At 46.8% G+C, this 26,459-nt stretch overlaps 1 protein-coding gene across 1 annotated transcript; it reads left to right on the top strand.

The window, feature by feature from the left end:
• Positions 1-55: 55 nt before the first annotated feature.
• LOC142578923 (post-GPI attachment to proteins factor 2-like) lies at positions 56-16,705 on the top strand. Its single transcript, XM_075688628.1, has 4 exons — positions 56-468; positions 11,274-11,645; positions 12,405-12,513; positions 14,942-16,705. The coding sequence occupies exons 1-4, from the start codon at positions 313-315 to the stop codon at positions 15,103-15,105; spliced, it is 801 nt and encodes a 266-aa protein (XP_075544743.1). The 5' UTR covers positions 56-312; the 3' UTR covers positions 15,106-16,705.
• Positions 16,706-26,459: the final 9,754 nt, after the last annotated feature.

The following is a 26,459-nucleotide window of genomic DNA, read 5'->3' as shown; positions in this document are numbered from 1 at the left end:
GCGGCTACGGGTAGCGCCAACGGTTCAGTGGCGCCCCTCGCCGGCTTTCCTCGGAGGTGTAATGGCCGACCGCTTCTGATGGTAGAGCCGCTTTTGTCCGCAGGCGTCGGTTAGGTTTCCCGTTGAATTAATGCGTTGCTCAGGGAAGCTGAGACCTTTAGAAGACCTGCATGGACAGCGATTAATCGCATGATGGCCCGCGGTGCCAAGTTCAGGCTCTAAGTCCCATGGCAGCAGGCCCTGGGCCTTGCCGGCGAGGAGCAGCTTCCTAGTCATCCCAAAAAGTGGACAGTCTGAGTGTCCCGGTGCGCGATGGATGCGTCAGTACCAATAGAGCACGTGCTGTTGAGAATCAAGGTTCTCAACCTGGCCTACCTGACTGTCGCGCTGCCTCTATTCACTTTGATTTTCTGCTTCGTCACGTCAATGTTGTTCCAGTATACCGCTGTGAATACGACAGTCTGCAAGGTGAGCCTGATAACGCTGCCGTTCCACGCGTAACGACGCTGCTCCGCTCTAGTAACGCGATTGATTTTTGGCGCATCGAGGTACGGTTCCGCCTATTTTGTTTTTGTTTTTATTGTGTAACCTTGAAACCGCTCTCATGAAGTGTAACCACGTTACCCGTTGATCGCCGAAGTTTTCTTCGCCACTTAGCTCCGGTGTCGGGCGCAAAAGCATCAATCGCGCGTGAGCACGCGAAAAGCTGAAAGTGCTGCGATTCGCCGCACATTGTCAGGCTACCGGCGCGTAGCGCGGTCACATTTAGAGCAATCTACTTAATATTCCAGTGCTCGCGCTTCTGGTAAAGGTTACGCTCGCCTGTGTAGCTCAGTAGCAGTCTGGTGTTATGTTTATCACATTCATCACGAAGCTCCCGAAATGATCGAGTTCCCAAATTTTGTTTCTCTGGTCGCATGTGTTTTGCGTATTGTAATGATAGTAACACCGCAAATATCTCATATGTGTCGAGCATTTGTTCCCGTGTGTTTCAGTGTCTTAGTGCTTGCGTTTATTGGCCTAAAAGCTTTAATTAAAATTTTTATGCGGCTTGACTTATACAAGGCTACGGCTGTGACGCGCGGTACGCCTTGATGTTTAAACTGCAATAATTTTGACAATTTAGGTTTCTTTAATGTCCATCGAAATTTCAGTTTCCAGCTGCTTTCGCGTACCGCTCCCATATCGGTATGTGTCCTACGCTGTCATGTATCGAACTCGCGACCTTGCTTTCAGCAGTAGAGGGCCGTGTAGCCTTTCAAGTCATTGCGATAGATGTCGTATCATGTGCTGTATATAGGAATGTAAAAGTCAACAGCTATGAGTGTTTAATTTGTTTAGATCGCGACTAGTACGTGTCCTTAAGGAGGTTTGACTGCGCATGCGCTTTCAAGTGCTAATGGAAGGGTGCCGGAAAATTAATTAGTTTGAAATCTCCACCAATCTTTGTCTAGGAGACAGAACATTAAGAAAATAGGGTGTCCAGTTAGTGTGCTTTACCTTTTGCGTTCTTACATATTCTGACCACAGGAATAGATAGATAGATAAATAAATAAATAAATAAATAAATAAATAAATAAATAAATGTTGTTTTACATAAACTGGCAGCGAACTAAGGCACGCTTGGACTCGCAAAAACTCAATAAGTTAGTTCAAATTTAGCAGTGAATTGTGTACTAGACGTCGTTCTCTCATAACGACTGTAGGAATATGTGCTCAGTGAGATGACTGACGGAATTCGTGCGGTTTAAGTGCGATAAAATTTTATCTTGGGGTCGGCTGTTTGTCATTTCGTTCACTCGAAGTCTGGACTGGGAGGAGAGTTGCGGTTAGTTTCTGTACTATGTACATATATTATCACCTTATTACGGCGTGCTACTAAGTGTACTTGCCGGCTTCAGCTTAAATACCCGCAGAGATGCGCGAGACACGCACGCACCCTTGTCAATAATGTGAATTGCGGAGCTGTTAATGAGATTGCACCTACCTGAGCGTATATCCCAAAACTAACTTGCGGTACATTAACGAGATCCGTATCCACGTCATTCCGGCGTCAAGTTTCCTGCACAACTGTGAAAGATGCTGGAATGGGAATATTAGAGTTTCATTTCTATGTGGGCATGGTATTGAAGTTAAAGTCAACGTAACACAATTATACAGGGGTATTTGGCATAGAATAGTTACAGGAGGAGACCCCCACTCCCCTCAAGAAAAAAGAACATAGTCAGAGGACCTCCTGTCGCTACCGCATCAGATGATTACATGATAAGGCTGGTGAGTCTATGATTACATAATAAGGCTGGTGAGTCTAGCCATATGCGTACAAAGGATTGCAGAGGCACAATGGAAACACGCAGTACAAACAAATATAGTGTCGACTCGCATCGAACAAAGGACGGATGAATGCACACGGCGCTGTCCGGGTTAGCACATATGCTGCAGGTTGTTTCAGTTCAAGCTATAGGTCTATAGCCCTTAAGGGGCCCTGCTATAGGTTTAAGGAAAACGAAAAATAGGGAATCTTATCTAACCGACGATGCTTCCGACACGACGGAAGACACTGTCTTCGGTCATGCGCGCAGACGAGGATGACTCGGAAGTTCCATATTGCTGCCATTAAATGCAGTGAGATGGCGCGTCCGGTTCGCTAAAATTCTCTCGCAGCAATATTCGTTGACTGCTCCTTAAAAAAAAAAAAAAAGAGATACACTCGTTAAGAGCCAAGGCGGTGTAGATATAAGCAGTCCGATGAAGTGCTGTAGCGTCAGGACATACTCGTCTGGAGAAAAGTCGGTACACCAGCGTCGTTTAGCAAGCTGATCGAACCCCGATAAATGCAGACATCTTTCCCTGTGTGAAATATGTACTACACAAGTATGCCCGTATTCGCAGCGCAGTCCTCCGGAGGGATATACTTACAGCGTAAAAGATTGTCCCTCTGTGTATGATCTTCGGGAGATTTCTTACTCGAGGACGCGCCCGTATACTGTATACATAATGAAGAGCTCCGAAGGAAAAAACTAAATGAGCAAAAGACAAGGTTATCAGTCGGGAGGTTCCGTGAAAAGTGCGCGAGAGTGTAGACGAAATGGTACGGGGCCAAGAAAATGGGTCCTAAATCTAAAATGAGGGGACCTGCATGCATGAGTAATGGGTCCCGCGGGAATTCCCGAAAAAAAAAAAGGGGGGGGGAGGGGTAGAGATAGAGAGAGCTGCAAAAGTCTGTTATACACTGGCACACTCCGCCGAACCTTTCACCTGCATATGTATACTACAGCCCGCTTCCACGGCAACCCCGGGGAGCAGTTTAGAGGAGACGAGCGGAGATCTTTTGATCCGCCTAGTGCTTCTCGTGAGCTCGTTTTCGCGACACCGCGAGGACTTGTCCAGAAAGGCGTGAATTTATCAGGAGGAGGGCGAACCGAATTGCCTGCGCCGGCGGTCAAGGCTCCGCCGAAGCGCCCGTGGCCCAGCGGGACGGGGGGAAAAGAGCGTTTTGGAAGTGGCGCGCTAAATATGCAAAGCCCATAAACTGGGCGCGAGCAAAGGCTGTGACGAACGGCCGCCGACGTAGGGGAAAGGGTCATTTGCGGCAGTCCTCTCCGTCTCTCTCTTCTCTGTGGTTGTCGCTCTTGAGAGCCAAGATGCCCCGCGTAATTACTCTGCGTCTGGCGCCCAGATTTATTGTGTAGTGCGGCCAACAGTTGCGGGCGGTTCTTCCGCGCACCCTGTTGTCCTCGTACGCGGCACTAAATCGAAATATCTTGAATTTAACCTGTATTGATTACTCTTCTGAAACTGGGAGCACGTCAGTCATTCCTTAACCGAAGACTTGACGAGCCAGAGAGGACGCACGAGCGATAGGAAAGTGGCGCCTCCACCTTATAACTCCCGTCCTGGGTAGTGTGCCCAGTACAATGTCTCGTGCTGTTTTCTTTCTTTTTTTTTTTACATTTCTTTAGCAATAAACGAAGGGTCGCAGTGTGCATTCGACATAAAGCTGATACATGGCAACTTTTGTAGTCTTTTTTTTTTTTTCTGCGAAAGAAAGAAGCCGGTCGAGGGCGCTCAGAAGTTCAGAACGAAAAAAATCTCAAAGGGAAGCTCATTACTTTTCGAAGCGAGATCGGGATGCCTTAAAAGGCGCACCTATAAATCGAGATATAAGAAGGAAGAAGAAGCATATGCTTGCTGCGGTAAAGCTAGGGAAACTATGGAGCATGTTTTATTAGAATGTGAAGACGTCTACCCAGCGGTCGATTTAGGCACCACTGGCCTCCTTGAAGCCCTTGGGTTCAGCGAGAGCACTGGAAAAGTAAACATGTCCACAATAGGGATTAGTAAGAGGCGATTGGAGGATTGGTGGAAGAAAAGTAGGGAAACGACAAAAAATGGAGAGGTGCGAAATCACAGTTCGCAATAGGGGATCAGAAAATTTGGTTGTGGGAGTTCATAGTGTTCTTTTTTTTTATTGTTTAACCCAGGTAAGACATTAGGCAGTATAATAGCAAGCGCTTGGTGGCAAAACCCACCGCCCCGTTTCAAAGGGGACGCTCATAACATCCATCCATCCATCCATCGCGAAAAAAAAAAAATCCCAAGAAATCTGTGACATCAGACTGACGTCATCGACGCCGTGATTTGGGCGCGAAATTCAAATCGTGAATTTAGTTCAGCCTTCGTTCGCACCGATATATCGACTTTTTTCTTTTTTTTTTCGCCAACGCAAAACGAGTGGTACATGTTTTGAAATAGTGACGTACGCCTGTTTAAACTCATTAAGCGTCTCTCTTTAACGTGCTTTTGAGCTTCTAAACGAATAAGGGCGTCTTTTAGAAGCGTAGCGCGGTTATATGCACTGTCAACTACTGTTATTTATGCTCTTATACTGTTACACTTATTCGTACTCTACTATACTCTGCCCCACTACGAGTCTTAGTTACCGGCCGCCATTTCGGCGCAGCAAGTTGTTTCTATAGTATCGACTCGCCGCGACTCGGTATATTCCTGAACAGCTCGTTTAAAACTAACTTCCTGCCATTCTGCGTGCTCTCCTCTGACTAATCACTTTCTTCTTCCTTAGTTCTTTCTACGAAGACAATATTTGGCAACGTTAACGAATTTCTGCGAATTTAACGAGGCGCGCAGGTACTGTCTTTATTTTTTTTCGTGTTTCACAATGTTTTTATATCTAAAATCTCCTTTGAGCGCTAATTAGCGCCGCTTTCCCCCCCCCCCCCCCCCTATTTGTCCCGAGACTTGCAGCAAAGGCAGGCTTCGCACGGTTTTATCAGTTTCGCCATCCGCTTGTCCGACTGTCTCTTTCTTATTTTCTTTGTCCCTCTTTAATGAACAAGGAGCCGACACATTCCGCCGCTGTGCATGGGCTGAAGCATACGAGACGGGGCCCTACCAAGGGAAAATATACTTCTATGAGATAAGAAAGCAAGCCCCGAGATTACTTGGGAAGTGAGGAGGTGGTTTCTGCAGATTGTCATAACAAGCCCTATGCTGAGGACGCGCGCTAAGCGCACCCTCACTTTCTCAGGCAGATAAGAAACGTCTTTAGTGGCACTGAGTGCAAGTTGGGGAGGGGGGGGGGGGGGGAAGCGGACGTTGTGTGTTGACACGACGGCGCTGGACCTCGCTCGGCTCGCATTAGCAGGCGGTCCTCCTTTTAATTAAATGAGCTCCTCGCGTAGACGCACTTACGCGGCATGTGTGCAGTGAAAATCGTACTTTCGCGTTCATAGTGCAATGTCCACAAAGAGAACATATTTGTTCCTAGGCAAACGAACTACTTCGTTGTTAAGGAAAAATTCGTGCTGATTTTTAGGTCGCACTCATGTACGACGGTACATGAGTGCGATATATATATATATATATATATGGTCGCTCGAGTGACCAAGCCAACCAGAGGAATATTAGGCGGTAGTGCGAGGTCGAGTTACGAAATCGAAGCGCTGAAGATTCTTTGGAAGCACTGAAAGCTTGGAAAAGCTATGAGGTTTCCGTCCTACTAAATTGCATTGGACGCTGCAAATGTCAAACTAATCGCGTAGGTAGTACTTTGTGATGCGGATCACGTGCCCGAACATCCGCCCACATAATTTCTTAGAACGCATTCACGCGAAAAGAGAAAAAAAAAATGTAAGCGTGATTACGTATGATAGCGGCTGATGCAGACGAAGCGTATTCAAGCGGGAATGCGCATGATATACTACTATACACACATCTGTGCGTAGCCGACAGGCACCATCCCCGACAATTTTAATTTCTAATACCACGTCGCCCGAAGGAATTAATTCGTTTCATGAATTTCACGTATACTGGGAAATGTTTCTGCGCAAATACAAGTTCAGCCTTGACACGAGCAGCTATCCACGGCCCATATATATTCGATGCCAATCCGGAGAAGCCTCCGACCGTGTGGTGATAGGTTCAAGGACTGCTATATGGCGATGCGAAAGTCTCTGCAGAGTGAAGAGAAAATTTCCTCTCAATCATCAGAGTGCCTGCGACAGCAAAAACGGCCCCGTTGCACGAACCAGGAAAGCGGCTTCGGTCGAACGCGCGGGCGGTCTCCGAAATTGCTTATACGAAACTGCCTGCGCTTTTTTTCACTCGCCGAATGGTGCATCCGCCAGCTTTTTTCAATCCGGCGGTGCATCAAAGCGCGCTCTCTCTCTGTAGCCGTGTGTTCGCGTAGTTGTTCTTGCGCTGAACCGCAGCAATCTTGCGCTCCCGTCGGACATAGGCGCGCAATTCTCCTTTCCTTGCAGTCTTTGTTTTTGTTCGCCCCGTTTTCGTTGTTACACTTTCTTGTCGGTACTTTACGAAATTTCTCTTTGAATTTGTTTCTTGAGGGGACTGCGGCGAGCTTTCATATAGCCTCCGGCTATTGCTCCAACAAGTGCGTTTGGACGTTTGGCACAAAAACAGACGGGAAATACGGGCGAATGAGTTTCCTTCCTTTTCAACGCGGCGTCAAACTTTACTCGCATTTCGCTTCCACACTTGCTTATATACTGGGTTGCGAGCTGGCCTTAGGCTATTATTGGTCACAGAACTACGTTCGCGTTTTGTACGGAGTGGGATTACAAATTGTTCCCACCGTCGATGCAGAACTTATACTTTTTAATTAGTTTTAGGAATATACCGGCTATTGCCCGATTTCGACTTAATCGCCCCCAGCTTTATCCGCACATCTTGGATCATTCAGCGGGCGCAGAATACGACAAGGTCATTGCTACACCGTCATTGCTGTCCTGTCCTCATCAGTCACGGAAGTTTTCGACAGGCGCCGAGCCCTTTCTGCGATAAGTAATGAACACTTTTGCTTCCTGCCTTGAAAGTGAACACAAACTCTCGCACAGTTCTTCGCGACGAAACATGGACTTTCACAATGCGCACAAACATAGACGTAATTACCGCGGGGGGGGGGGGGAGCAAGGGGGCACCTTTAAGGCACCTTGCCCCCTCAACACCCCCCTCCCGCGCGCGCACACACCACACACACATGCACACGCACTCTCTAATGTTGAAAGGGGGGTAGGGGAGGGTCATATTAGTGTGCCATCTCTCAGCGACATCACTTGCACTTTATGTAAAAAGGGTGATAGCACATTGATGCATTTCTCGGAATGGCGAGTTCGTTGGGACCGCGCCTAACCATATTTGAGAACTCAAAAAAAAACAGTGTTGCTCTTTTTCGAATAAAACAACATTTACCGCCTAATGTTTAACACCATGTATGATTCCTAATAAGATGTGATAATGATAGAAATATGTGCCACTGACGCTTTTTCAGCCTCTTTCTTTAACTGAACTTGTAACTCGAAATTCTCCAAGAAATATATATCTTTATATATATTTTTCTTGGAGCATTTCGAATTCGTTCCAAGTGCCTTGCGAACTCCACGGATTTAATTTGTAGACTGCAATATGGGCCATAAGGTAATTATTTACAAAGTTAAATAGTGAATTTTTGTTAATTAATCCACTATGCGTTTGAGTTTGTTGTGCAAGATTAGTCATATCATGAGAAGCCAACAAACACTGACACCAAGGACAACATAGGGGAAATTACTTGTGCTTAATAAATGGAATGAAGAAACGATAAATTAATGGAAATTAAAGTGGATGTATAAACAACTTGCCGCAGGTGGGAACCGAACCCACACTCCCACACTCCCACACTCCCAAGGTTCTACTAGTACACATAAATACCTAAGAAAGTGAATGGGGAAACAGCACCGCGGTAGCTCAATGGGTAGAGCATCGCACGCGAAACTCGAAGGTTGTGGGTTCGTTTCCCACCTGTGGCAAGTTGTTTTTTCATCCACTTTAATTTTCATTATTTTTTCGTTTCTTCATTCCATTTATTAAGCACAACTAATTTCCCCTATGTTGTCCTTGGTGTCAGTGTTTGTTGGCTTTTCGTGATATGACTAATAAAAATCGGGCCCTTCGGTTAACCCCCCCTTTCTTCTCGTTTATATATATATACACTTCTTATCTCGTTCATTCATGGCGAGGGTCTCGAATCTGGCAGCTTTGATGTCATTAAGTAGTATACGAAGGTTTACTAACCACGTGTCTGCACTCCTAAGTTCACATGTTACGTGACGTCATCGGACAAACAAAAGAGTGTTCCACGTGCTCCCACCATGGCTCTTAGTTGCGCTGGCTAACACTACCACGGCTAGATCCAGTAAACATGAATATCCAAGTTAGTGAAATGATTGATAGCCGTCGCCTTAGCACAATTGGTAGTTCAACGCACGCTTAATCGGATGTTGTGGGTTCGGTTGCCACTGGAGACTAGTTATCTTTCAATCCACTTTGATTTTCATTTTCTTTACTATCTTCAACGTTTCAATTTCAACCAGCTAATTTCCCCATGTTTTCCTGGACTTCATTCACTGTTGTTTTTCTATATATATATATATATATATATATATATATATATATATATATATATATATATATATATATATATATATATATATCGAGCACTACTTGCGCAGAAAATTGCAACGCATAATCGACCAATTAACAAAAATTCAGTATTTAACTTTGTATATAGTTGCCTTATGGCCCATATTGCAATTTACAAATTCTAGCCGCGGAGTTCGCAAGGCGGATCCACTTAAAACGAATTGTCAGGAATATATATATATATATATATATATATATATATATATATATATATATATATATATATATATATATATATATATATATATATATATATATATATATATATATATATATATATATATATATATATAGTTTTTTTTACTGATATGTTTATAAGTTGAAAGGAAAGGCAATGAAAGGGCACGAAAAAAGCACTTTGTGGAACAATAGACAACTAGCCTAAGCCAGCACTTCCATGATCATTTTAAAGTGAGGGTTTCTTTGCTTCTTCATTCCACTTAGCGGATGCAGTCTTGCCGAGTAAACAACCACTTGGTTGTCGTCTGCCGAGCCCAAATATAAGGTCAATTTACGTTGCACTTGCATCACTTTGTGCAACCACATTCGTCATTAGCGTTACGTGGGCTTGCTTCAACATTTGCGCGAACATGAAAGAGAGCTTTCCTTGACACCAATTCCCACATGAGCATGGCGTCTGCCGAATTCTTTCTCACCGCGCGCAGTAGCAGTATGAGTGAGGCAGCACGTCTAGATCTGCACATGTAGCCTGTGACTCTTCGGAGAAGCAGCGGCCTCGTAATAAGGGCGCATGTAAGACGACACGGCCTACAGAAAGTTTTAAGATAACCTCGGACTGTGGATTACAGCGTCAGCTATTAGAAGGTCGTCCGCGTCTGTCCCCCGCCTGCCTGGCCCCCGATATTTGCTGGCGTGATTCTCAACTAATCCACACAACAGACAAATAGAGGTATAGTGGCTTGAAACATTGCATTCATAGTAAGCAGAACATGCGGAGTTCCTTAATGTGGTACTGACTGACTCGTATTTTTCTTTCTTTTTTTCGTGAAATGAGTGTCTACACCATCCGAACACTAGTAGAAAATACTGGCAAGCGTCAGAACGCTCTGAATAAGTTACTATAACACGTGTTTCAACACGCCTGTTTCGGCTTGGGTTCTATAGAGTGATGGAATTGTCAAGACGTCGTGACTGACTGGCACTCTCCGTTTCTGCCGCCGCTGCAGCACGCGAGCATAGCAGCATTGTTTTATTTTTTATTGAGCAACTTCAGCATACCGAACCTTTTTGCCTACACGATGTCAGCAAATTCTGCTCTTCAATGACGTGACGATAATGTCAGTGATGCTATTTCCGTCATTCCTAGACAAACGTTAGCATCAAATTGAAATATCATATAAGGGTTTCACAACCCTGATACTTTATTGGTGTCATACCTTTACGCGCGAGAAGCGTGTGGCAATGTTTTTACCACTTGTATGTATATGTAATATGTATCAGTATTCCTTTAGAGTGCGTTGAATAAAATCCGGAAGCCTAACACAAAGACATAATACAAACGGAAAAAGAAGAATCGTAAACAAAGAAGGAGGTCACTGGAGATACATGAAGAAGCTTACACTCACAGGGAAAACTCAAATCTATCATCAGTGTGGAAGTGAACAAAAAAAAAAAAGAGAGAGAGAGAGAGAAGTCTGTATGCAAGCGTTCAAGAGCAGATCACTCGGTAATGTTCTGGTGATCTTGATAAATTGAAGGGGGGGGGGGGGAGTGTTCGAAATTTGTCACAGAGTATATAAGAATCACCATATATCGTGTTTATGTAAAACTGTTTTCAAAGCTCAGCTTCCATTGAAACCCCCTTCCCCCTCCCTCCCCCCAATCAGCGTGAACGGCTGTCTGGCCGAGTAACCTGAGCCGATCCCGGAGAAGACAGTGTATGTAGTCGAAGGTGATGACCAGGTGGGCCGATCCAGCACTATAGTGCACGATTGCGCCCTCGCAGAGATATGAATGCGGTTTTGTATCGCGGGCCGATCCTGAAGGCACTGCAGTCAGTGCACCCGAACGCCTTATAGTATTACTCAACAAAGCTAATTTTAATAAGTGTCCCCAGCAGTATATCTCAGCAGGCCTCGGCCGCATTCGCTTGACATCGAAAAATCATCCTGCCGTGGTTTACACCATATTCTTCCCCCCTCCCCCTCTTTATTTTTTCTTTATATCGCCCTCATAGACACGCATTAGTTGAAGAGTGTGGACAACCGAATGGCGCGCAGCACAGGGAGTGATCCCGTGTCACTGGTGCGCAGGTGTACAACTTCTGCCCGTCCGTGAGCGCCATCACGGGCATCTCGCCGCAGCGCTACGTGTGGCGCATGGGCGTCGCGCTGCACACGGGCCCGCGGCTGCTGCTGGCGTCGCTCTACCCTCGCTACTTCGCGCGCCGCGCCGCCCTGGTGCCGGCCCCCAAGAGGGCGCTCTTCTCGCGCCTGACGCGCGCCAACTACGCGCTGCACCTAGCCGAGGCCCTGTCCCTGGTGGGCGTCACGTACGTCTCGAACCGCGAGAACTACCCGGTGCACGAGAAAATCTTCATCGTCTTCATGGTCTCGTCGCTGCTCTACATGGTCGGCACGTGCATGGCGGTGCACATGTGCGCCCACAAGGACGACACCCAGATGGTGAGGACTGCGCGGCGACTGCGACGTCGCCGCGCGCAATATTCGGCCGTCTTCTGTGACGAAAGCTCCGAAAAAGTCGATAAAAAGGCTTAGGATCTGCACGTTCTTAGCTTAACTCGTTGACGGCGTTATCGTTCAGAGTAAGCACAAAACCCAGCGCGGAAGTTCGCCAGACAAAGCTTACCTAACCTTCAGAATAATGAAATGTCTCCCTATATGTGAATGCCCCGCGCCACATATTCCGCCGATGAGCTTTCGTCCGGGCTAAAAAATGGTGAACTTTTGACCCCTTGTGTCAGAAATTAACGTCCGGTAATATTTTTGAAGTTGAGCTTCCGTCCGGTCACCGCAAGCATAAATGCTAACGTCTTCCGAGTGTTTCTTGCCAACTTAAACAAACCCTCGGGCCCCCTCCGCCACCAATAGTGCCACCTCTCGAAAATAATTTCTAGCGCGTATCTTTGGGTATCAATGGTCAGTCGATCACATCTGCCGTCTATAAGCGAGAAAATTTTGGGAATTTGTCACTCTCTTGTCATCTGCTGATAAGTTCTGTTTGTTGCCACATATCCGTTTATTGCCACAGTTTCGTTTAATGACGCTGATTCCAGAGTGTACCAGGTCAGCGTGACGGTTGTAGAAAAACGCGGCATGTTCATCCAAATGAAATGACGAGACAGTTTTGCTTCTTGGCGACTATAACAATTCTGTTATTCTCTGAACAGCCACAACTCATGCATATTGTCGTGGCTACCGCAGGAACGTAAGTCGCGTCGCCTCAAATTCTCACTGCTGGTGCTGACCCTGGCGGCCAGTGCAGGCATGCTCTTCTTCTTCTACAAGCACCGAATCCACTGCGTCGAACTGGGTAGGTGTGCGCTATATAGTGCTTAAAACCAATCAGGCCATAGCGTATCCTAATAAAATAACTAGCGGTAAATCTGGCACTGCGATACTTCGGCTTTGTGGCTTCAAGTGCTCTTGTGGCGTTGCGTACTACGCTTTATCTTTCCAAATTACAAAACAATCTTGTTTTTGTAAACGCTTGAAGGCAACAAGTCTGTTCTGTGCGCGTTCGTAATCGTTGCGAATGTTGCATTTATAACGAAAAATTTTGTTAAGACCAATTAGCAAGATAGCAAAGCCGTTTGAAGCCATAAGGACGAAGGTTAGGCATACCCAGGTGCTGCCCATGATTTACATGCTATAGCACAAACACCGTGCTTGCAGCTACCATAGACACTAGCGCAAGAGTCAAGTAATTAATAGTAATTCTCTGGCAAATCAGTTCTGCGGAAGCCCGCAAGGTGGAGGAAGGTTTATGAAAGGGGGACAAAAAATGTCATCCACTCGATTGTGTGGCACGAAGCTGCTGGCAGTGCAGGCATGTTTTGAATGGAATTTCGACAACGCCGCAATCAGGCCGCTGTCCTGTTGCGGACTTTTCTAGCGGACTGGGAACCCGGTCCCGGCGCCATGCATGGTGGGAGCGCAGCTATACTGTTACATGCGCGGACGAGAGGTGGCCATTCCCGCACACGCGCGCTTGCGGCGTGCCCTTGGCGCACACGTAACGACCGCGTACTGGCAGTGCCGGGACCGCATTCCCGTTGAGCTCTTAAGTATCAAGTGGCGCGACAACTTTTCACTCTATAAACAGCCGAACACATTTAACCGTTGACCAAGGGGCAACCAACTGAAAGTTTGTGTAGCGGCCAACATACAGGAACCAAAAAAAGAAAAGTTTAGCGGCAAGTTCTTTGTGCGACACGTTTCCGACGCAAATGGCAGAGCAGCGAACGCGCGCTACAGAAGACAGTACGATGCTGTCCGTTCCCGTGTTCCGTTCCGTGCTCTGCTGACATATCGCGGAAGCGGCACAACCATATGTATGGTGGAGCAGCTAACCACATGAAACTCTGTGGCTAACCACTCTAGTAAGCAGCTATAGCTAATCTTCTGGCTACATTAACTGCTAAACTTGTCCAGCGTGCCGAGAGCTCTTCGAGCCGACGTCACCGAACGCCGCAACCAATAAAACTCGCGCGCGGATAGCGCGCGCGATCATTCAGGATGACGGGCACCCATCGACCGAGAGCAAAATGGATTATGTATGGACCTCGCAAGCGGACGCGCATAGTCGTTAGCGTTAAAGGTTATTCGGCGAGCCCACGACTCTGATTGGTCGAGCCATCGCAAGCGCGTCGTGGCGACGTGTTTCAAACATGGCGTTGAGCAGCAGAGCCCGTCTGTATGTGCTGCTGACGTACGCAAGACCGGGTGCCGGTGTGAACTTTCCGGCGTTGTGTGGCGCTCACGCGAATGGGTCTCGCCTTGTTTGCGGTCGAAACTCCAGTCTCACTGTGGTAGTACCGTATTTACTCGTGCAAGGGCCGCGACGCCGACTTCGGAGCTCAGTACTCTGGGAGAAAAAGTTTCAAGACAGGATACTTTGCGTCGATTAACATCAGCGGGTGCTTCAGGACATGCTACATAAGCCAGCGACGGCGCCGGAGAAAGCAGATAAGTGTATCGAATGTAAGGTTTTCCTAAAATATGACAAATGTTCATGCACGAAAGACTAGCACGAAACTTGAAAGAAAACCCATACATTTCTTTCTTTTTTTTTTCAGCAACCAGGCTTAGCAGTTGAAGAAAAGTCCGTCCTTGTCGGGGAATTGAACCCGGGACCATCGTCTTCTCGAGGCAGTCCCGGGTTCGTTCCCGGTACTATGACTAATTTTCCTTCAAATGCGAAGTTTTCTTTCTGGGAAATCCGTATGGTTTATTATTACTATTGTTATTATTCTATTTTCAGCTTGGTGCTACTGTCGGGTGGATGACGTTTTTCCCCTTTTATGAATCTTCGTCCCCTTTGCGGATTGCCGCAGGACTGATTTGCCAAGATTTTCCTAACAGGTCATTAGCGGTTGCATGATGTGTACATGTTGTGCAGCATGCGCGGTGTCAGTAAAAGTAATATAGACTCATCCAAGACCAACTCCGTATCACTATAGCGGAAGAAACGTAAGGGGGGGGGGGGGGAGAGGGTTGATGTGGAATTTACACTAGCAAATACGGTACATGGCGAAAGCGCCTGCGATATCGCTGTTACCGTTACCTTAATAATAGTAACAGCATTTCTCTTCTCCCTAAGCCCTTCCCCGTTGTACATACTCCTGGCAGGGAGGGGGGGGGGGCATCGCTCTACCCTTTGTTACCCGAAAGCCACCGTCCATCTCTCTTTCACTGCCGTAATGCAATTATCTTGTTCCTTTTATCATTTCGTCTCGCAGCGTTCAGCTGGTTCTCCATCTGCGAGTACGTGATCTGCCTGTGTAACATGGCGTTCCACCTGACCCTCGTGTACGACATCCCCAACGAGGAGCTGCTCGTCGGCCTGCCCGTGACGAAGGCCGTCTGCTCTTCTTCCTCCGCCTCTTCCCGGAAGGACCAATGAGACACGACAAGCCGCTAGTGCCAATGGATGCGCGCTCTCTTCCACGCACACACCACACACACATCTCTCTCTCTCTCTCACTCGCTCTCTCTCTCTTAATGCGTCGCTCGAGGCTCCCCCCTGTACGGGTCTTGAGCGCGCATGTACCTGCGCCCGCTCGCCCGCGCTGCCGCTCAACGCGGCGCGGCAACTGCATGGGAGGCTTTCCCGGCGTATATCTTGCGTTACGTTGGTGCGTCCGCTTCGCGACGTCTGGTGACAGCTGCGGCATTAAAAGGCCGCCCCGTAGCGTTTTTACGGGTGTTTACTGGCGTTGCGTCTCTCGGCGTCGTCGCATGAACGCCGCCAGAGAGAGCGTCCAACCACACGAGCGGCACGCGGACCAGCGCTGATTGTTCTGCGCTCGTCGAGCCGCTTCCGGCGGCGGCGCTGGTGAGTCTTGAGCGCGCCACCCTCAGCGTCGACGCCGAGCGACGCCGAGCGACGCCGGGTGACGAAACGTCAGAAAACGCCGGGAAAACGATGAACGTGAGGTGGCCTTTAGGCCAGAAATACGTACCGTCGGGTCGGCGTTTCAGCCGATAAAGAGTATAAACGAAATTCCTGTCGGAACTATAAAACGCGCTCGTTGCAAAATGGGCGCAGCGGGGGCTGCGTCGGAAACGCGTTCCATCTGGTTGCCGCTGAAGATCTCGTACGCAGGTCACTGGTGCCGCCATCTCGGCGCACGTGTCTTACCTCGCTGCGGAAAAGCATACGCGAGCGGGAAGAGCGAGCTCGTGTAAATTTAGTCACACTCCGATCTAGTCACAACATCGTTCTCATTCTCGCGCGAGGACGACGAAGAAATGACCGTAGCGTCACGCAAGCTACCGCTGGCGCGAGCGCCAGCGGTTGGTTTGCGATTCGATAACGGCATGAGCGCGGGCGCTTGTAGAGGAAACGCAACTTCCAGGGAAGGGTGCGCGCCTCCTCCTGTCTCTTCCCGGCACTCGGTAGCGTGCCTCTCTTCCACCATCGACGCCATATTTTTGTTTTTTTCTTGGTGGGGGTTAGGTGGGTGGGTGGCTGGTGAAGGGTGGGGGGTCGTCGCGAGTTTTCTGCTCAAAGAGACGCTCCTCTAAAAATAAAGTTGTCTTTTGTCCAGCATTGCTCGGCTGTGTTCTCTTCAACTGCTCTCAATGCTGCTGCTGGTGCTGGTGCCTCCACAAGCGCGGTACGGAGGGCTGCAATAAAATTTCCTTTCTTTTTTCATCCTTCGGATAGAGAGAGAGAGAGAGAGAGTGAAACGCTTATTAAGTAAAATAAAAGGCGGTGCTTCCGGTGAGGATACCGAGATTAGGTTGATCGTTTCGCTCCTCAAGAGGTATTTCACACGTTAGAATGACCGAACTTCATTTTCACATCGCCTTCACTTTGAATAACACGCCGAACATAATTTCACATGTAAATATCAAGCCCATCTTTATCACACTTTTTTTTCTTCCGCCCTCGTGGCCTTTCAATCCCTCATCTCCTCTCCCATGCAGAGTAGCATGTAGGCGGCTTTACGCGCGCCGAAAAAATCTCTGCGTTTCATTAAAGAGCTCTCTCTCTCTCTTCCTCTCTTTTTCTGCTCTCTTTGTTGTTTATGGCTTTCCGACGGATAGGGGTTTCTCTTGGAAAGCTCCAGTCGTTTAAAGTAACGACTGAGCTCTGTAGTTCAGCGAGGCAGGCGCTTCGCAGCGCTGATATAGACCGGGATGTTGCGCACAGCAAATGGTGTGCTGCAGTTGGCTCACCCGTGCCGCAAGTGCCACAGGCTGGGCCCAGCGACTTCAAGGTATCGCGTTCTGAACGCAGGCGTGGCTTGAACGGTGGAGTGCTATACGCGTAAATACGATATAACTTGCCCTGCTTATGTAGACATATCTATCGCTGGGAAAAGACACCTCCTCTTTGGAATGTTGCGTTATGAGCAAAGACCGCACTGCTGTCGCTCCTACAGCGCTTCGGAGCAGGCGTCACATGGTGTGAAAGAGCCCAGAGAGCATTATTCCCAACATTCATGTGGCGATTTGATTTTTGCTAGTTCTGTCGAGTCATAGCGAGGAAAAGAAACAACACGCATATTGAGCTTCAGGCAAGCTGAACCCTCTGCGTACTAAATGGCGGACTCGTTTGACTTCGATGCGCTGAGTAGATACACACAAGACAACTTTGCTAAAGCCACTACCATGCATGGGGGGTGGGGTGAACAATGACACCAAGGAAAACTTAGGGTAAATTACTTGTACTTACTAATTGAATTAAAGAAATAATAAATTAATGGAAATGAAAGTATGAAAAAACTTGCCGCAGGTGGAGAACGATCCCACATTTTCGCATTAATCGTGCGATGCTCTACCACTTGAGCTACCGCGGCGCCGTTTTCGCATCCACTCTCTTGGGAATTTATGTTTTACTACTAGAACTAACCCTGGGAGCCTTAGCCAGCGCCACCACTCACAAACCTTGGCGGCGGATGTGGAACATCCTTTCTGCCACAGGCGTCACGAGTACTTAATCTTTTTGGGTGAAAGCAACTGGTCGTATGCTACAAACCCACATATGCTACCTGAAGGCATCATTGTTGCCGGATTTGTGACCCTCGTTATGTAATAAACGAGAAGAAAGGGGGTTAACCGAGGGGCTCGATTTTAATAATCACATCATAAGAAGCCAGCAAACAATGACACAAATAAAACAGTGACGGAAGCTTCTGTGTACAAACCAATAATTTTGACGTCACTGGAAGCAACAGCAGCATTCGATGGTCTTAGCTTTACTCTGCGTACCTGCTGTGTTTCACCCTTGTACATACTGGGAATGTCGGTGAAATAAGGTTGGCTGCAGCCACACATTCTGTCAGACGAAGTGTGTACATATTAGTTCTCTGTTGAATTCATGTTACATAATGGTTTTATTTTTTCGAACGTGCTCATGCAGCCTGCTCTATCCTGAAAGGGTATGGTGCGCGTACATTACGACGAAGTTACCTGCATAACGAATGATTTTGAGAAGTCAAGAGTGCTTATTTATAAAGGCCGTTTGACTGTAGACAAAAAAAATGCGCAAATTCATGAAGTGGCGACAAGAAAAAAAAAAGGTAAATTGTTCTTTCTTTGTTACAAAAGAAGCAAATATTAGAGATCAAGGAGCCGAACCAGTGATGGTAAAATTTTAAGGATGGGATTTGCAGTGAAAAGTGCTCAATGTACGTCACGTGACATCGACGACAAATGGGTTGATCCATTGTTACAGCGTTCCGCGCCTCCTTCGGGTGTACGGTTGCTAGACGAGTTAGTGCTGACTCCCTGCGTTGCACTACCATGGATCTCGGCGATTCAGTAAAGGAAGGACAGCGGGATACATACAAGTTTGGCACCAGCTACAGTGTCTACTGTAAAACCGTCACTGTTGTTGACCTCTGTACGTTTACGTACGCCTTACGCGTCGTTAACATTCAATCCGCCCAGTTTCACCAGAGTGGATGCCGGTCGACTGCGCTACACATGTTCTTTAGTCAACGCACGTGATTTACGACGCATGCGCAGACTATTCACCAAAGATTCATTAAAGGCGGGAATATGCAGCCAGCGTTAACTATAATACCGCCTCACAAAGCGTGTGTTACTCGTCTCCCTGTGGTTGCGCTGTGATTCCACAACGCCTATGCATCCACAACGCCAATAGTATCCATCCATCCGTCCATTCAGCCTGCTGCGCATGTCCACAGCCAAATTAAACACACGTTGAACAGCTAACAAAGAAACGATAATACTCTTAAGTGTTAATCAAAACTGTCAGCAGAGCATAATTGTCTGTAATATAGATGGAGATGTGGCATTTAACATTTGTATAAATGTGCGAGATTCGACTCCCCATATGCAATGGCATCTCCCAGAGATTTCGAATCGGCCCTGTCTTGCAACAGCTGACGCTATTCTACGCCTGAAAATTTCCTCATGCCATCACACCACATAGTTGTTTTGCCGTCCTCGACTGTGCTCCTTTTACCTTACGCTCCCACTCTGTAATTCTAATAGACCACCGGTTATCTGTCGTACGCATTACATGGCTCCGCTCAGCTCCATTTTTTTCCTCTTAATGTCAACTACAATATCGGTTACCCTCGGTTGCTCTCTAATCCACACCACTGTCTTCCTGCCTCTCAATGTTGCGTCTATAAATTTTCGTTCCGTCGCTTGTTGCGCGTACCTAAACTTCGTATCGGGCTTATTTGATAACCTCCAAACTTCTGCCCCGTGTTGTTACCGGTAGATTGTAATGATTGTACATTTTTCTTTTCAAGAATAGCAGTAAGCGTACCGGTCATCACTTGGTGACGCCTTTCGTATGCGCTCCAATCATATTTATACTGCAGCTCTTGTCATCATCAGGATCCCCTCAAATTGGCCCAGATAAATGTTGTTACGTTTCGCCTACAACGCGCGGTATAGCCGGCGCGGATGCAACGGACGCCGGGGCTTCGTTCAAAGCGGCGGACATTTTGGCCCGTTCGGCGCCGCCGCTACGCCTCCCCGCCAAGCGCGTCCAGGCATGTTCCAATGCCACGTGTCTTCGTGTGCGCGCGTGTGTGTGTGTGCATGTTGGTGCCCACGCTTGTCGAAGCGCGGCAGCCGGGGAGAGGAGCTCCCCCAACTGTGAAGCGAGGAGGTCTGAACGGCGCCGGCCCGGCGGATGCGTCACCTACTCGTCCCAACGTGCCCGAGCGGCGCAGTCACGTGCGCGTCTATCGAGGCGTTCCTTCTTGCCCTCAACTGCGAGAGTATAAAAGCAGCTGCCCCCCGGACGCCTAGAGAGGCTCCGATTTCTTCTGTTGAGTAACGTGCTCTCCCGTCTCTCCACTTCGGTCGACCTGACCGCCCGCTCTTTTGCGATGCTAGAATAAACAAGTTGTTCTGTTACCAGTCGACTCATGCTTTGCGGGACCTTCGGATGCTTCCAGTTGTGCCCCAGGCCGCCAGGCCAACGCTACCCTTGGGGCTTGCGACCCAGCTGCAACAACGGGCGTCAGCGCTGAGATTCCAACAATGTACACTTGCACAAGCTCTAGAGGCGTATTGCCTTTAAAATCCCTGCGAGAGGCCTTCCTCCGGCAGATGACATACAATTATTATTATTATTATTATTATTATTATTATTATTATTATTATTATTATTATTATTATTATTATTATTATTATTATTATTATTATTATTATTATTATTATTATTATTATTCGACTAGAAAGAGTCCAGAAAGGTCCGCAGCAACTTACCGTCATCGTTATTGCTCTGGCATCGGTCAATCTAGTAGCCTTTGCATTTTACCCTTATCACCGTCCATTACCTACCGACGCATTCTTCTGTTTTTGTGTAAGCTCCTTCACGGAAACCCGAACTATGCTGAGCTACTTAGTTATGTTGAGCTCCGGTATCCGCAAAAAGTCACAAGGGAGCACCGACCATTCTTCGTTCCTTCTTGTCACAGCAAATATTCTGCTGTGTATAAATTCACAATCTGTACAATACCGATTTGGCTGACCTTGATATTATTCATCGGTCGCTTTCTTTGTTCTCTTAACACCTTCGTATTATCGTGTGCTATAGTTTTTCTCGGTGTACGTACGCGGTCTCTTTCGCCGTGTGATTTAGTACATTGTTCGGCTTGCCTGGCGATATGACAAATGTCCATGGTGCAACGAAAAACCCACATTAAACCACATAACATGGGCATGTCAACAAACTGACGAAGTCCCACTCGTATCGCACCCAAGTGCGGAGCAATGGGAGGAACTGCTGTCCAGCGACCGCTGCGAAGACCAGCTGGATCTAGTGCGGCGTGCACAGCGGACAGCAGAAGATAACGGAGCCCTGGACTGAGGGCAGCCGACCATTCCGATGGAGGACGGACGAAGCAGCGGGTGAAGACCTCCGCGAAAGACACAAGGAGGAAGTCTCCCCTGAAGAATCCGCCCCTCAATAAAGTTTTCACTCACTCACTCACTCACTCACTCACTCACTCACTCACTCACTCACTCACTCACTCACTCACTCACTCACTCACTCACTCACTCACTCACTCACTCACTCACTCACTCACTCACTCACTGTGATATTTCAGTGGCTTCCTTATTTATCGCACATTCAATGTTCTTGATGCATTGCATTTACTTGTATTTTACATGCATTGCTTCCCCTTTCTTTATTCACTTTCCTTTACATTTGCACCTCTAGCTCAATATTTTTCTTGCTTTTTCATTTTACTTGCTCACTAATCTGTTAATTTTCGGTTTACCTTCCTTTATCGATAGAAGAAAGCTTTTTCAGCAACTTTCTATGTCCTTTGTTGTGTGCCAATATTATACCCAAATGGTTTTTCTGTACATGCATTTTTGCCTTTGTATTCTTTTTCTCTCTTTTTAAGCTGTACATTATATTTTCGTTAGAATACCTGTGCGCCAGTATTAAAACCTGATGGGGTTTCTTTTCTGGGCACATAATCTAAAGGCTGGATTGATTAATTTACCTTTATTGACTCTCACGCATTGTTCAAGTTCTTTCTCCTTCTTTATGTTGTGAATTCACCGTGGCTTTTGCGGATTGCAAACTGCTTCTTTTCATAATTGTTGTTTTCAATTTCTTGCGTTCTTCCTGCATTTGTATCTGTATTGATAATTTTGTTTTACCGTGCGTCTGCACTTTCACCTCACGGTTGTTTCTGAGCACGTTAAATAAGCACGATTGATTGATTGAGTGATTGATTGATTGATTGATTGGTTGATTGATTGATTGATTGATTGATTGATTGATTGATTGATTGATTGATTGATTGATTGATTGATTGATTGCATCGCCATGACGTGCGGAGCATCAACGAGAGCACGTGGCTTAAGCTTCTGTCGCGCCTATCGTGGTCATCGCAAAGAAGAGCCGCCTCCTCTGAAAACAAGACAACGGTGGCGGAGCAAAAGCCCCATATTTTAGTACCGGTAGACTGCGATGACTGCACGCATATTTTTTTTTTTTAATAGCAGTAAGCATGCCGGTATGGGTAAATATGGGTACCAACGTGCTTGAACGTAAAAAAACACCTATAATAAGATTGGAATCCGTATCAATTTCTCAGCCTGCGCTATCTTTTGGAGTACACTAGCTTCGGTTCCATACTACTCAGGTGGTCTTTGTACAAACTTTGCTTAATCCCTTAAATGTATGCATCTGGGAGGTGCCACCTATTAGCGATGTGCGAGAGTGCCTGCAGATAATCTATGACGACATCTACTCAAACAATGCAAAACATCTCTCTTTTAAAATCTTAAATGATATATTACGAGATCGTTTATTGAGTCTACCAATACAAGCTGTCATTGCGACAAACTCCTCACAGTGTGCAGAAAAATCTTGCATAGGCATTTTTCTCTACGGCTCTTGGCTGGCCTCAGTTAGGATTCCGGACTTCTTACCTGCAGTTCTGGCCGAATTTCTAGCGGTGCTGGTAGCCCTATGCGCAAACTAAATTCATCAATATCAGCAGTTGTCATAATTACGGATTCGTTATCCTTATGTTCATCGCTCTCAGCAAAATAGTGGTACTCGCATTTTGCGCACATTTCATTTTTCTAGTGCCTGCTCACATAAACTTAATTAGATTGGTTTGGGCGCCAGGCCATATCGTCTTATTCATGACCGAAATCGCAGACAGCCTGGCGAGAGCGGCTCTCAGTGGCGCTGTTCTTTGAATACTTCCTGTGACAAATTGCGTAACTACTGCCAGCCAGATTCACGAGACGTGCAGTTATTCAAGAATTCTTGAACCTGGCAATAGCTGAATTCTCGGAGTGCCGACACCTCCTATTAAAATGGGACATAAATTCCTTTCATACCAGAAAAAACTGAAGTCATTTTTTGCCCGTTACGTTCTCGGGGATACCAGCAGCCTCGGACTTTTATCGTCACAGGGCTGGTCTGGCGCCTTCCCCCCTGTGCCCAATAAGTGAATAAGATTGAGTAAGATGAGACGATCAAGCATGTTTGTTTGTTTTTTCTTATTCCGTCGCCGCTTTTTATCCTTCAGGTAAAGTATTTTAGAAGCTAGGTTTAGGCAATTTGGCCTAATTGTTTTCCATTTCGGACATTTTTTTCTCTGAGGGTCTCTTCTCATGGACACTGCCAGACGAATGCTTGCTCAAATGTAAATGATTTTTTTAGCTGCTTCAAGCCGCTTTCCTTGATAAAATCCTTGCGCGGTATGTTCCATTAACTTCTTGCGGAAATGTTTTTATTGTTTTGCTAACAATTCAACTTCTTTCCCAACGCCATTCGAATCTTGGCCAAGGCTTTCACACTGCAGGTAGGTATGCGCCATCAGTGAAAGAAAACAAAAAACGAAACGCAAGAACTCTAAAACGAAGCTCGTTTCTGCGGGGTAGTTGCATTACTCATTAAACCATTACACCATGTAACCTTCAACCGTACAGCGCGCAAACAAAGAGCAAAGATCATCCCGTCGAAACGCGCAGGAGAACGGGACGGCGAGGAAGTTATGTCGGGCATTGTTCGCGCCGCTCACTACAAGTCTAGTGACTTTCGCGACAGTCAAGCGACGCTACGCCCACTTTCAAGCACTATTGGCTAGTGCGCAATCGATAGCTGTTGTGTCAGTGTTGTTTGTTGAAAACTGTTTATCAATCAAAACGAGAATAGGTGGCGTCCAAATCGCACATCCAGCGATGACTCCCTCGGCGTAATGGAAGCCAATATCGAAAGTGATGTTCTTATGGGGTGCAAGCACCGGAAACGATTGCATGCGCTGAGAACGCGTTATGGCCGCCATGTCTTGATCATTATCTGTTATACTTTTCTTTTTTCTGAAGTGCCAGCAAACGTTCTCCTCTGAAAGAAAAAAAAGGTATCTCTAAAGTTAGTCAGACTGCTTTAATATTTTTTGTAGAATTTTCACTTTACGCTACCTATGTCGCATTCACTCGGCGATACCTACGCCTTATTGGCCGTGTAGACAATCCGGCAAGTAGTGCGAGGTACCCGAGATCACAGAACACGTCTCGTGCACCTGCCCGCCATATGAGTCGTATGCTGTGCGCAACATTTCGTATATCAATCAACCTTTGTCTGAAAAGGTTCTATTGGGACCTTGATCGGGATTCTTGTCGGCGTGGTCTCTCATTCTCATCTCATCAAATTCTTGCGCGAGAGCGGTCTAGATTTCAGACTTTGAAGAGTCCTTGCTGTTCGAATTCATTCACCGCCATCTTCATCCTCGTCATCAACATCTTTCTTCCTCTCTCTCTCTCTCTTTTTGCTCCCATCTCCCTTCCCCAATGCGGAGTAGGAGGTCAGAACTTTGATTCAGGCCAGCCTTTCAGCTTTTGTGTCATAATAAATATATCTCTTTATCTCCCTCCTCCGTTTACCCATCTGGTTCTTGGGCAATCCGCCGTAGTAAGTGAGCGCCATGGCATAAACCTTTTTCTCGGCGATACCTTGGGGCCCGCCATATTTTATCACATGATGACGCGTCCATCGCTTGCCTCAGCAGCCTCAGTGAATAGACAACCAGACACTTAATCTGGTTAACATATCCGCCTTTCACCTCTTCTTTTCCTTTCCTGCTTCCCTTGCCTCCTTGTTTATAATAGATGTGCATGACGCCGGTGCGGCTCAGCAAACCTCTATTTCGGCGGATATAGCAGACGTTGACTGGGTGGACGACACGAAGCCTTGACCACAACTTCAGAGGACATGTAAGCGATTCCAGAGCTCATTACGCCTTGAGCAAACTGCGTAGCGTATACAGTGCTTATACTAGAAGCGGTGCTGGAAGTGTATTCCAAGCTATACAAACATCCTGCTTATGAATGAAATCAGGGTGAGTGTGCATTGCTCTACGTGCTTTATTTGGCAAACACTTTTGAAGAGGCGGCTTGTCGTGTTTGCGACCAACTAACGTGCTTCGGTGCGGACACTAGCTGGTAGCTTATTTTCCGCCTAATCGCTCCCAGGTGTGCTCAGTTGCGACAGATTTGTTCTTGCTGCGCACAAGGCTTGGAACGTAAATCTTCTGTATTTTGTAATAATTTGTATAAAAGTGTCGTCATCAAGAGCGCCATTTAGTTTCTCTAGAGCAAACTGCTCCGCGAAAAGGATCTATGAGGAGCAGGCAAGCAAGTGTACAGGTACGAGCGAGAGATCGAATGTAAGGGGCTGCCCCTGATCGTTCTCGCTGTAGGTGTGGACGTAGCGGAGGCTCAAGCTCACTCATCGACTTGAAATCATGTAGCGGTGCGTCGATGAGGAATTGTCTGGCACCTTAAAAACGGAGAAAATGGGAAAGTTATGTGCTCAGTTGCATTTTACGTTTGACAAGTATATCAGGCATTATGACTTCGTAACTTACAAAACAGAATAATGTGTCATTTAGCAATGGAAAGAATAGGAAGAGTGACGAGTTCTCTTAGAGGAAGCGGGAACTGTTCTTTAGAACGGGAGCGCATACCTGCAAGCTTTAAAATTTTATCATAAAATACTTGACGTTAAGACCTAGTTTACGACTTTCGTACTGAAACGATATTCCTCAAATTTTTCACTCGTGTCCAGTTTAGGGTAAAATTGATTTCATAAAACTAAAAAGCACAGACCCCCACCCATTCTCAGTCCGATTTTTGTTCTCGACTAGCTGGATTATTCGTACCTTTCTACAGAAACACTACCCGCTCATTGAGAACGAGCATGCATAAAGGCAACCGAATTTTTACAGCGAAGCTGTGTATGGCTAGGATCCCGGGATTTCTTCAAGGCCTAACGCCGAGAGAAAACTATCATCATCTATGGCTCATACCCCCCAATGCAATGGATCATATCCCCGTAACGCAGAGGCTACAAGCACTCAGCAAAGTGAATTGCGAAGAGTGCATGCATTCTATGGTATCGCGCATGAAAAATACAGAACAGCATATGTTTCAATTAAGAACACGCTCAAAAGAAGCATCCGAACAACATAATTGGTGATAAGGCGGTCCTGCGCCTACATGTAATGCGAAGCCTGTAGCACTGCCCGCATACGTTTGCTGGTAAGGAATACTGCTGCGAAGCTGCCGCGGCGACGGCAGCTTGATTGTATCGTACGAAGCAGGGAGTTACGTAAATACACTTTCGTACGTAAAAGAACACACCTAGCAATTGATTTGTGTTGTGATTGTGCTATAGCAAGGTCACGGACTCCTGAAGAGCAGCGTGCATTCGAGGCGCGGCGAAATTCTTTTCTCCCTGGTCCACTTTTTGTAGGTGCACGAAGTAACGGCGCAAGCCAA

The sequence above is a fragment of the Dermacentor variabilis genome, chromosome 4 (assembly GCF_050947875.1).
Source record: "Dermacentor variabilis isolate Ectoservices chromosome 4, ASM5094787v1, whole genome shotgun sequence".
NCBI lineage: Eukaryota > Metazoa > Arthropoda > Arachnida > Ixodida > Ixodidae > Dermacentor > Dermacentor variabilis.
This window is presented reverse-complemented; position numbering and strand designations above follow the sequence as displayed.